Here is a 13,282-nt window from a genome sequence, read left to right as displayed (position 1 = left end):
AGCAGAATAGTGAGTGCAGCTCTGGAGTATAATACAGGAGGTAACTCAGGATCAGTGCAGGATAAGTAATGTAATGTATGTACATAGTGAGTGCAGCTCTGGAGTATAATACAGGATATAACTCAGGATCAGTACAGGATAAGTAATGTAATGTATGTACACAGTAACTGCACCAGCAGAATAGTGAGTGCAGCTCTGGAGTATAATACAGGAGGTAACTCAGGATCAGTGCAGGATAAGTAATGTAATGTATGTACACAGTGACTACACCAGCAGAATAGTGAGTGCAGCTCTGGAATATAATACTCAGGCTCAGTACAGTAATGTATGCACACAGTGACTGCACCAGCAGAATAGTGAGTGCAGCTCTGGGGTATAATACTCCGGCTCAGTACAGTAATGTATGCACACAGTGACTGCACCAGCAGAATAGTGAGTGCAGCTCTGGGGTATAATACTCCGGCTCAGTACAGTAATGTATGCACACAGTGACTGCACCAGCAGAATAGTGAGTGCAGCTCTGGGGTATAATACTCCGGCTCAGTACAGTAATGTATGCACACAGTGACTGCACCAGCAGAATAGTGAGTGCAGCTCTGGGGTATAATACTTCGGCTCAGTACAGTAATGTATGCACACAGTGACTGCACTGTGTGCGGCTGTTATCCATACATAGGGATCATGTGTTACACACCCTTGTGACGTGATAATTGCACGTATACGCTGTATCCTCCCTGCCTGCTCAGCAGATATAAACTACAGAGAGAATTTCCCAGGAGCAGATCATCTTGCAGCCCCGGGCACGGACTACACATCCCATAATGGCTGCGGCTCATCGTTCATCCAATCTCAGACTTCTTATCAAACAATTAAAAAAAAAAACCTTCTTGATTTGGCAGGAAACCTAATAAATTGTGCCGCACAATGGTGCACACTGTGGGAACGGAGACATTCGGCCGCAGGGCATCTTGTTCTGATTTGTGTGATGTCAGCAAATAAATATATAAAATCTGATGGCAACGTCTCAGCATCTATAGGACCAATCCCTCTTCCTACATCTCTGCTTGCTGTCCATGAATGGAAGTATGACCTATCCTAAAGAGACGCCATGAAGATTAAAGTCCTGGGCATCTCCTTTAAGGAAGCAGCCAATAAAGTTTCCCGGTCTGCTGATCTGCCCTGCCTTATCCCAGAAGCTGCAGGACTGGAATACATAATGCTGTGACTGCGGAGAATCCTGGCTGGACGGGCGCCTGACATCACAGGGAGCACATTAACCCATCACCTACTGCTGTGGAGAGTGGGAGGGAACCCCAGCCTTGTTCTTCCGCTCGTGCAGCCGGGTCTATGGAGCGGCCTCACAATCCCGACTTCTGCAAACCAAGATAATCTACTCTTAAAGGGCCAGTTACTCTAAAAATTGCAGAACCTCCTGACAGCTCTATAGATAAGAGACCGTGAAGGATTGGGCATACTGAATTACTATGCCTGATCCGAGCGATAATCAACCGCAGAGAACTGACAGCTGAAAATGCATGTATATGGGCAAGATGGCCACTCTATAATCTCTGCCAGGATCAGTGCTACATTGGATCCCTGGAGTCGTAAGTGGGTGCCAGCTGTGTAATACAGCCTGTAACGGCCGAAAATAGTGAGCCTACTCCCTAGACAGGAGATAAATTCTCTGCCTTCACCCACCACTAGAGGGAGCTCTCTGCACTCTATTCTCCAGTAATCCAGCGTATAATCACTTAAAGGAATTGTCCACCATTCTGCAGTAAACCAGTATGTAATAATTTAAAGGGATTGTTCAGAATTTGAAAAGCATGGAAGGTTCTTGTGCATAACAGCGCCACACCTGCTCTCAGGGTGTGCGTGGCATTGCAGCTCTGACCAATTCATTTTAATAGACAACACATGTCCTGGGGTTAATTTATCGCCACTAATGACGCTGGCCTCTTATACACATGATGAGATGGGAGCCGGATTTCACGGCGTCAGTAGCACATACCCAGTCGTTGCGCCTCACATGTATGGAAGCTCTTGCCCTCAATATTTTGTATGACACGACCGGTTCTCCCGCATTCGTGCGCACATTCCTCATAGCTCCGGGGGCGCAGGTCTGCTCTGTATACTCAATCGTCCCTGCCCATCCCCCCAAGACTGGATGTGGCCCCTGGTGATGGTCACTGGCAAAGCCTTTTGGGCTCCCATTACCGTAGTTGCCTTAAGATAAAGATAGTGCCAGCAGAATAGTGAGTGCAGCTCTGGAGTATAATACAGGAGGTAACTCAGGATCAGTACAGATCAGTAATGTAATATATGTACACAGTGACTGCACCAGCAGAATAGTGAGTGCAGCTCTGGAGGATAATACAGGATGTAACTCAGGATCAGTACAGGATCAGTAATGTAATGTATGTACACAGTGACTGCACCAGCAGAATAGTGAGTGCAGCTCTGGAGGATAATACAGGAGGTAACTCAGGATCAGTACAGGATCAGTAATGTAATGTATGTACACAGTGACTGCACCAGCAGAATAGTGAGTGCAGCTCTGGAGGATAATACAGGAGGTAACTCAGGATCAGTACAGGATCAGTAATGTAATGTATGTACACAGTGACTGCACCAGCAGAATAGTGAGTACAGCTCTGGAGGTATAATACAGGAGGTAACTCATGATCAGTAATGTAATGTATGTACACAGTGACTCCACCAGCAGAATTGTGAGTGCAGCTCTGGAGTATAATACAGGAGGTAACTCAGGATCAGTACAGGATCAGTAATGTAATGTATGTACACAGTGACTGCACCAGCAGAATAGTGAGTGCAGCTCTGGAGTATAATACAGGAGGTAACTCAGGATCAGTACAGGATCAGTAATGTAATGTATGTACACAGTGACTGCACCAGCAGAATAGTGAGTGCAGCTCTGGAGTATAATACAGGAGGTTACACAGGATCAGTAATGTAATGTCTGTACACAGTGACTGCACCAGCAGAATAGTGAGTGCAGCTCTGGAGTATAATACAGGATGTAACTCAGGATCAGTAATGTAATGTATGTACACAGTGACTGCACCAGCAGAATAGTGAGTGCAGCTCTGGAGTATACAGGAGGTAACTCACAATCAGTAATGTAATGTATCTACACAGGGACTGCACCAGTAGAATAGTGAGTGCAGCTCTGGAGTATAATACAGGATCAGTAATATATGTACACAGTGTCCACCTGTTAAGTACACTGTGTGTATAATATATGTCGGCATACCTATAGAAGAATGTGTACATTGTTGTAGCTGGAGGAGTGTATATCGTGCCATTCACAGCCAGAGGAGCAGCTACATATATATACACAGAGATCCTGAGAACAGGTGGAGCCGCAGACAGAAGATCAGAGGGAAAAAGATAAGGATATTAATCTGTACATGGGAGGAAAGTAAGGAGATCTGGGAGGATCTGGGCCGCGCAGGTACAGAATGACACCGCACGTATCATCTGCACAGATCACTGCCGCCGGGATAGCAGCCCATCTCCACCCCACCATAACTAATAAGTGGCTGTGTGGGACCCTAAACACATCCCCTCCTCCCCCAGAAGCCGCACTGCACCGGCCCAGGGGTTCTCACTGAGGATAATGGTCGGCCCCACTGAGGTGAACGACCCTGAGTTGCAATGTCAGACCCAACCTGTGGAGAAATATGGCAGTCTGCCCCCCTATATGCACAACTAGAGCACTGAGCAACCCCTTTAAATTATGGCGACTATGGAGCTATGAGCGCGGCATGGGCCGGCGCAAAACAAGGGCAGCTGATCATGAGGCCGTGGAGGACACTTGGTAAGTTCTCCAGGTAAGAGCCGAGCAGGCAAAGTATGTCTGGCATGTGAAGTAAGGAGGAGCCGCAACCAAACAGACATTTGTATCGCTGCTCCACAAAAAAAAATGTAAAATAAGAGGAAGCGGGAAAAAATCCCCTGCAATTCTAACAGTTTGAGGTTTATAACAAAATATAAAAAAAAAAATAAAAATAGTAAAAATGCTGACTACTTTAAATCAGTACAAATTTACTGATATTTTTATACTTTTTTTTGCTTAAGTATTTTGCTATTAAAATTCTTAACTTTGTAAAAAAAATAAATGAAAATAATCAGTTTCTGTTGCAAACTACTAAGTCCCATCAAGTCTCATGGAGCTTCAGGGAGGGAGGAATTAGTTTTTTTTATGTCAAGCTAATTCACACTATGTTTTTTTAACGCAAAAACGGATCCAGTGGAAATGCGTTTTCATTTCAATGCATTTGCAATGGACTCGCGTTCACCTGTGTTTGCGTGCGTTATAGTGAGGATCCAGCGACTTGCAGTTTTTTAACTTTTTTCAAAAACGCTACTTGTAGTGTTTTTGAGCTGCGTCCAAATACTGCAAATTGCTGGATCCTGACTATACTGCACGTGAACGCATGTGAACGCTGGCATGCGGATAGACAGGATCCTGCTTGCTCTACTGAGCATGCCCAGAAACCAGCCTCGCGTGATCAGTCCCTCTCTCCCCCTCCCTCTCTGTCTCGCCCCCGCCTGACAGCTGTGGAGGCTCGTAACCAAGGTAAACATCGGGTAACTTGCTTGGATACCTGATGTTTACCTTGGTTACATGTGCAGGGAGCCCGGCTCCTAACAGCTGCAGACGCTCGTAACCAAGGTAAATATCAGGTATCCAAGCAAGTTACCCGATGTTTACCTTGGTTACGAGCCTCCGCAGCTGTCAGATGTCGGCTCCCAGTCTCAGTTCAGTTCCCCTCACTCTCGATCACATGACTCCAGTGCCCGCCCATAAACTTCAAGTGACGGGATCCTGCAAAATAACACGTGCGTTTGCATGCGTTTTTCTCTGCAAAAACAGGATCCGCTTTTGCAGCAAAAAAACGTTCATGACGCGTGTTACAAAAACGTAGTGTGAAACACTTATAAAGGTTTTTGATCGTTTTTTTAAGATATTTTTTGTAGGGATGTGGTGAGGAAAAAAAGAAAAACAAAAAAAGAAAAAAAGTAAATAACTTAAAACGCTCCCTTTTCCAAATCTGAAATTTAAAATAAATATAAAATAAATAATTACAACTTCTGGAATTTCTAAGCTTACAATATGGGTTAAAGCTGTAAATAAATTTATATTTAAAAAAAAAAATTGAGATTTTATGGACAATTTTCAGATTGGGAAATGGGGACATTTTAAAAGTAGCATTTATATTATATCATATATATATATATATATATATATATATATTTTATTTTTTTTTAAATTCTTTTACGTTTTGTAACCTTTCCCCCTCCGCTCTGGGGTGATGGCTTGTTACGTTAGTGTTGCAGTATATGGGGAGATCAGCAGGCGCTGGGGAATATGTTGGAGCTAGAAAGTGGCCGCGTCACAGGATTTATCCCCTGCAATTTGCACCCTTATTTCTGCAAATCATTGCTGGCGGACAACTGTGCAAATACATTTTGGAAGGATTTCATTAGAAAGGTCTGTACTCCGAAGTGCAAAAAAAGAAATAATTGCAAATTAGTGACCCTTGTATCCAGGGAGTGCAGAGGGATGGGCGCTCTTATCTCGGGGTAATACCAGCGGCCGCACCATAAGCGCCGGCTCTTCCGCTGACTGTAATGATTTACAGCCCTTCCCGCAGGTGTAAAGCCCGATACACAATCCTGCTGCGGAGATATCACCAGTAGCAGCAATTTACCACCTTTGGCTCAATAATGGTTACGTAACTACAACTCCCAGCATGCCCCAACACTCGCAAGCACCAGCCTGTGTGGAGAGTCTTCACTGTAAAGAAGGACAAGGCATCCTGGAGATGATTGTCCAGCCCACGCAGAGCCCAGCACTCCCCCCCAATGATCTGACCCTGCAGAGCCCAGCGCTCCCCCCAATGATCTGACCCTGCAGAGCCCAGCGCTCCCCCCCAATGATCTGACCCTGCAGAGCCCAGCGCTCCCCCCAATGATCTGACCCTGCAGAGCCCAGCGCTCCCCCCCAATGATCTGACCCTGCAGAGCCCAGCGCTCCACCCCAATGATCTGACCCTGCAGAGCCCAGCGCTCCCCCCCAATGATCTGACCCTGCAGAGCCCAGCGCTCCCCCCCAATGATCTGACCCTGCAGAGCCCAGCGCTCCCCCCCCCTCCCCATGATCCAGCCCCCTCAATCTGGCCCCCACAGATCCCCCCAAATGAATCGGCCACCGTAGAGAACCCCCCTCGATAATGATGCGGCCTCCGAAGAGGCCCCCCCCCTCGATGATGCGCCTCCCACAGAGCGCCCCCCCTATAATTTTGATGATGGGGCCACCGCAGAGCGCCCCCCCCTATAATGTTGATGATGGGGCCACCGCAGAGCGCCCCCCCCCCCCAACATGGTGGTGATGCGGCACCCGCAGAGTGCCCCCCTTCATGGTGGTGATGTGGCCCCCCCCATGGTGGTGATGCGGCCCCCACAGAGTGCCCCCCCCCCATGGTGGTGATGCGGCCCCCGCAGAGTGCCCCCCCCCATGGTGGTGATGCGGCTCCCGCAGAGTGCCCCCCCCCGATGGTGGTGATGCGGCCCCCGCAGAGTGCCCCCCCCCCGATGGTGGTGATGCGGCCCCCGCAGAGTGCCCCCCCCCCCGATGGTGGTGATGCGGCCCCCGCAGAGTGCCCCCCCCCCCCGATGGTGGTGATGCGGCCCCCGCAGAGTGCCCCCCCCCGATGGTGGTGATGCGGCCCCCGCAGAGTGCCCCCCCCCGATGGTGGTGATGCGGCCCCCGCAGAGTGCCCCCCCCGATGGTGGTGATGCGGCCCCCGCAGAGTGCCCCCCCCGATGGTGGTGATGCGGCCCCCGCAGAGTGCCCCCCCCGATGGTGGTGATGCGGCCCCCGCAGAGTGCCCCCCCCGATGGTGGTGATGCGGCCCCCGCAGAGTGCCCCCCCCCGATGGTGGTGATGCGGCCCCCGCAGAGTGCCCCCCCCCGATGGTGGTGATGCGGCCCCCGCAGAGTGCCCCCCCCCGATGGTGGTGATGCGGCCCCCGCAGAGTGCCCCCCCCGATGGTGGTGATGCGGCCCACGCAGAGTGCCCCCCCCCGATGGTGGTGATGCGGCCCCCGCAGAGTGCCCCTTCCCCCGATGGTGGTGATGCGGCCCCCGCAGAGTGCCCCCCCCCCCCCGATGGTGGTGATGCGGCCCCCGCAGAGTGCCCCCCCGATGGTGGTGATGCGGCCTCCGCAGAGTGCCCCTCCCCCATGGTGGTGATGCGGCCCCCGCAGAGTGCCCCCCCCGATGATGATGCGGCCCACGCAGAGCGTCCCCCCCGATGATGATGCGGCCCACGCAGAGCGTCCCCCCCGATGATGATGCGGCCCACGCAGAGCGTCCCCCCCGATGATGATGCGGCCCACGCAGAGCGTCCCCCCCGATGATGATGCGGCCCACGCAGAGCGTCCCCCCCGATGATGATGCGGCCCATGCAGAGCGTCCGCCCCGATGATGATGCGGCCCCCCAGATGATGAAGTGGCCCCTGCCCAATAATCCGGCCTCCGCAGAGCCCTGATCTCACATCATGCCGTCTGTCTGGAATCAGGAGACAGAAGGATCACGGAATGAGCATTTGACAAGTCACATCCAGGAGGGCAGTGTCTTCAATAAAATGGTGTTGGAGATAGCGGTATGCGCATGTGCGGACTCAGACGCTATTTTATTGAAGAGTTCCAAGATTCTACTGGGCATGCGCCGGCCATAGGTGTAATGACAGCGACGGGGGGAAGACATTTACATGACAGCTGCCAAGCACATGGGGAGCAACATACACAACACCCGACCCACGTAGTACCGCCCCCGACGCTCAACACCACTGCACTAATGACACCATTTCTGAAGGTTTCTAAAAGGATTATTCTGCAATAAAGTATCCAGTCTCTAAACTGAAGGTGTGACGCGATTCCCCATCCGAGAGCCAGAATGGCACGGCCAGAACATAATGGTCTTGTGCACACGCTGCGGTTTTTTATGCTTTTTTCAGAACCAGAACCTGAAGACAGCAAAGTCTATGAGATTTCTGAAGTTTTCTGCCAAAGCTGCTTTTTTTTTCCTTGAAGATTTGGGGCAGATTTTGATGCAGAGAAGAATTCCGCAGCATCAATTATTGATCCGGATTTGCAGCGTTTTTTTTTCACCGATTGATTTCAATGTTGTGATGAAAAAATGCTTCAAATTTGCAGGCGGGTTCACACAGTGAGGTTTTGGAGCGGTTTTGCTGCGCTTTTTAACACAGAAACTGCATGGCTACAACAGGATGTGACGTCACCAGGAGCAGGACGCGGTCAAGAGCGACCACACAGGAATGACAGCAAGAAAGATTTTTTTCCCTTTCTTTTTTTAATTAACCTCGCTTTATTGACTGTCTTTGCCTGTTGCATGCAAAAAACGCTGCAAAAAAATGCACAAAAAACGCATGAGGAGCTTGGAGCATTTTTCTGCCACAAGGTGCAGATTTGGTGCAGAAATTTCCTGCAGCATGTGCACACAGCCTATATGGGGAAAACCTGCTGGCTGCCTTTATATTGTCACCTGCGCAATAAATCCTGACAACGTGCCCCGGTGGCTTCGGAAGACTGGAGTTGGGGGACACTGGTACAGTATTGGGGTCTGTGCGCACTGGGAAATTTGCTTTTCCTTCTGGCAGAATTCCGCACCCGCGGCAAAAACCACACCAAAAACGCACCCAAATTTGCATGCGGTTTGTTGTGTTTTTGGTGCGGATATGCCGCGGTTTTTCCGCGGGTTGGTCCCTGCGGTTTTTTACCGTTATCTATGGCAGGTACCTGCAGAAAAGAAGGGACATGCTGCTTCTTTTTTTGCTGCGTCTTTTTTTGCTGAAGAAAAACTGCAGCAAAACCTGTAGGAAAAGAACCGCAGTGTGTGCACAGCATTTTGGATTTCCCATAGATGTTGCTGGGGAAGGACTGCAGGAAGGTTAGAAACAAAAACCGCACCTTTTCTGCAGCAGAAAATGGCAGCAAAAAAACCGCAGTGTGCGCACGGGGTCTTAAGGGGCAGTGTATATGAAACAGTGTACAGGAGTAGTGTATATTATATACTCTTATTTTACATACTGTATATTCTATTCAGACGGTAAACATGGACGTATATACTATGTGGACACGATACTGGGGCCATAAATATTATATGGACAGTACATAGTGGGCGGTATACGCTCCGTGCACAGTACATAACGGGCGGTATATGCTCCGTGCACAGTACATAACGGGCGGTATACGCTACGCGCACAGTATACAGGGGCGGTATACGCTACGCGCACAGTATACAGGGGCGGTATACGCTACGCGCACAGTATACAGGGGCGGTATACGCTACGTGCGCAGCACACAGGGGCGGTATACGCTATATGGACAGTATACAGGGGCGGTATACGCTATATGGACAGTATACAGGGGCGGTATACGCTACGTGCACAGTATACAGGGGCGGTATACGCTACGTGCACAGTATACAGGGGCGGTATACGCTACGTGCACAGTATACAGGGGCGGTATACGCTATATGGACAGTATACAGGGGCGGTATACGCTACGCGCACAGTATACAGGGGCGGTATACGCTACGTGCACAGTATACAGGGGCGGTATACGCTACGTGCACAGTATACAGGGGCGGTATACGCTACGTGCACAGTATACAGGGGCGGTATACACTATATAGACAGTATACAGGGGCGGTATACACTATATGGACAGTATACAGGGGCGGTATACACTATATAGACAGTATACAGGGGCGGTATACACTATATAGACAGTATACAGGGGCGGTATACACTATATAGACAGTATACAGGGGCGGTATACGCTACGTGCACAGTATACAGGGGCGGTATACGCTCCGTGCACAGTACATAACGGGCGGTATACGCTCCGCGCACAGTACATAGTGGGCGGTATACGCTACGCGCACAGTATACAGGGGCGGTATACGCTACGCGCACAGTATACAGGGGCGGTATACGCTACGTGCGCAGCACACAGGGGCGGTATACGCTATATGGACAGTATACAGGGGCGGTATACGCTATATGGACAGTATACAGGGGCGGTATACGCTACGCGCACAGTATACAGGGGCGGTATACGCTACGCGCACAGTATACAGGGGCGGTATACGCTACGCGCACAGTATACAGGGGCGGTATACGCTACGTGCACAGTATACAGGGGCGGTATACACTATATAGACAGTATACAGGGGCGGTATACACTATATGGACAGTATACAGGGGCGGTATACACTATATAGACAGTATACAGGGGCGGTATACACTATATAGACAGTATACAGGGGCGGTATACACTATATAGACAGTATACAGGGGCGGTATACGCTACGTGCACAGTATACAGGGGCGGTATACACTATATGGGCAGTATACAGGGGCGGTGTACACTATATGGACAGTATACAGAGGCGGTGTACACTATATGGACAGTATACAGGGGCGGTATACACTATATAGACAGTATACAGGGGCGGTATACACTATATAGACAGTATACAGGGGCGAATATATACTATATAGACAGTACACAGGGGCGAATATATACTATATAGACAGTACACAGGGGCGGTATACACTATATGGGCAGTATACAGGGGCGGTTTACACTATATGGACAGTATACAGGGGCAGTATATACTATATAGACAGTATACAGGGGCAGTATATACTATATAGACAGTATACAGGGGCGGTATACACTATATAGACAGTACACAGGGGCGGTATACACTATATAGACAGTATACAGGGGCGGTATACACTATATAGACAGTATACAGGGGCGGTATACACTATATAGACAGTATACAGGGGCAGTATATACTATATAGACAGTATACAGGGGCGGTATACACTATATAGACAGTACACAGGGGCGGTATACACTATATAGACAGTATACAGCAGGGCTGTGGAGTCGGAGTCGTGGAGTCGGAGTCGGAGTCGGAGCTCATTTTGGTGGAGTCGGAGTTGGAGTCGGAGTCGGTATAAAATGCACCGACTCCGACTCCTAAAATATATAATAAATTGGGGACAGGAGTGCAATGCAGAATGTGCTGAATATTTTACTAAATAATAACATTTAGTATAATGCTTATATTTAAGTAAAAAATGTATTGTAGTACAGTGTGAACATCAGACATTTAATTGTTTTTATGATACAATAATCAAGATATTTGGATAGAACATAAAATATTTATTGGAATACAACTTTAGAACACAAAAAACTAATAAATTGTAAATATGTAATATATATATATGTATACAGTGTATATACACACAAGATATATATGTAATCTACTGTATATTACATAGTGTATTACATATTTACAATTTATTACAGTTTTTTGTGTTCTAAAGTTGTATTCCAATAAATATATTTTATGTTCTATCCAAATATCTTGATTATTGTATCATAAAAATTATTAAATGTCTGATGTTCACATACACATATTCATGTACTACAATAAATTTTTCACCTAACTATAAGCAATATATGTAGGAGTCGGAGCCGGAGTCGGAGCCGGAGTCGGAGTCGGTGCAAGAGAATTTGAGGAGTCGGAGTCGAAGGTTTGGCTTACCGACTCCACAGCCCTGGTATACAGGGGCGGTATACACTATATAGACAGTACACAGGGGCGGTATACACTATATAGACAGTATACAGGGGCGGTATACACTATATAGACAGTATACAGGGGCGGTATACACTATATAGACAGTACACAGGGGCGGTATACACTATATAGACAGTATACAGAGGCGGTATATACTATATAGACAGTACACAGGGGCGGTATACACTATATAGACAGTACACAGGGGCGGTATACACTATATAGACAGTATACAGGGGCGGTATACACTATATGGACAGTATACAGGGGCGGTATATACTATATAGACAGTACACAGGGGCGGTATACAGTATATGGGCAGTATACAGGGGCGGTGTACACTATATGGGCAGTATACAGGGGCGGTATACACTATATGGGCAGTATACAGGGGCGGTATATACTATATAGACAGTACACAGGGGCGGTGTACACTATATGGACAGTATACAGGGGCGGTATATACTATATAGACAGTACACAGGGGCGGTGTACACTATATGGACAGTATACAGAGGCGGTGGACAATACACGGACAGTATACAGGGGCGGTGTACACTATATGGACAGTATACAGAGGCGGTGGACAATACACGGACAGTATACAGGGGCGGTGTACACTATATGGACAGTATACAGGGGCGGTGTACACTATATGGACAGTATACAGGGGCGGTATATACTATATAGACAGTACACAGGGGCGGTGTACACTATATGGACAGTATACAGGGGCGGTGTACACTATATGGACAGTATACAGGGGCGGTATACACTATATGGACAGTATACAGGGGCGGTATATACTATATAGACAGTATACAGGGGCGGTGTACACTATATGGACAGTATACAGGGGCGGTGTACACTATATGGACAGTATACAGGGGCGGTATACACTATATGGACAGTATACAGAGGCGGTGGACAATACACGGACAGTATACAGGTGCAGGATACACTACAGGCAGGGTATCGCACACAGACAGTATATATGTGTATACACGGCGCTGCGCACTCACAGAACTCGGCGATGTAGTAGGACACGGCGTAGTTCTCCTCGCACCAGTCCAGGGTGGAGGTCGGCGGCCCCCAGTGTCCGGGCCTGTCCAGCGCCGGAGCCATGCTGCGCTCTGCTGTGCTCTACCGCCAGTCACCGCCGGCGGAGGAGGAGGAGGCAGGACTTACACCGGGCCCCGCCCCCTCCAGGCAATGACAGCATGGGGGCGGGGCTTCCCTCTGTGATGCAGAGCGAGTCACGTGCCGTAAAGGAGGCGGGGTCACCATTGTGACAGCAGAGCGTGCCGTGAGCTGGGCGGGGCCTGCCGTGATACGGGCGGGTGAGCGCGGGAGGTTTGTATCTGATGCAGGGATCGTGATACTGTGCCATGTCGTGATTAGTCCGGGGAGCTCCGTGCTACAATGGAGACAAAGCCGCGGAGCCGTCATTGTTTTTTTTTTGCATGTGAAATCGATCCTGACAGCGTATGGACACATGAATTGGTGTAATTCTCATTTCTGCCACAGGAGGGCAGCAATGAGAATAGGAGAAGTTAATATCAGGGT

The 13,282-nt window shown here is 48.9% G+C and overlaps 1 protein-coding gene across 1 annotated transcript in view; it reads right to left on the bottom strand.

Annotated features, from left to right (window-relative positions):
- Positions 1-12,914, bottom strand: part of ACER3 (alkaline ceramidase 3) — a 37,434-nt gene extending 24,520 nt beyond the window's left edge. Inside the window, exon 1 of the mRNA XM_075337500.1 lies at positions 12,739-12,914. Within this exon, the coding sequence (XP_075193615.1) occupies positions 12,739-12,841 (103 nt within the window). The 5' untranslated portion in view covers positions 12,842-12,914. The remainder of the gene's footprint in view (positions 1-12,738) is intronic.
- Between the last annotated feature and the right edge of the window lie 368 nt (positions 12,915-13,282).

The sequence above is a fragment of the Anomaloglossus baeobatrachus genome, chromosome 2 (assembly GCF_048569485.1).
Source record: "Anomaloglossus baeobatrachus isolate aAnoBae1 chromosome 2, aAnoBae1.hap1, whole genome shotgun sequence".
In the NCBI taxonomy this organism is placed as follows: Eukaryota; Metazoa; Chordata; class Amphibia; order Anura; family Aromobatidae; genus Anomaloglossus; species Anomaloglossus baeobatrachus.
Note: the sequence above shows the minus strand (reverse complement) of the source record. Positions and strands in the feature narration are given on the sequence as shown.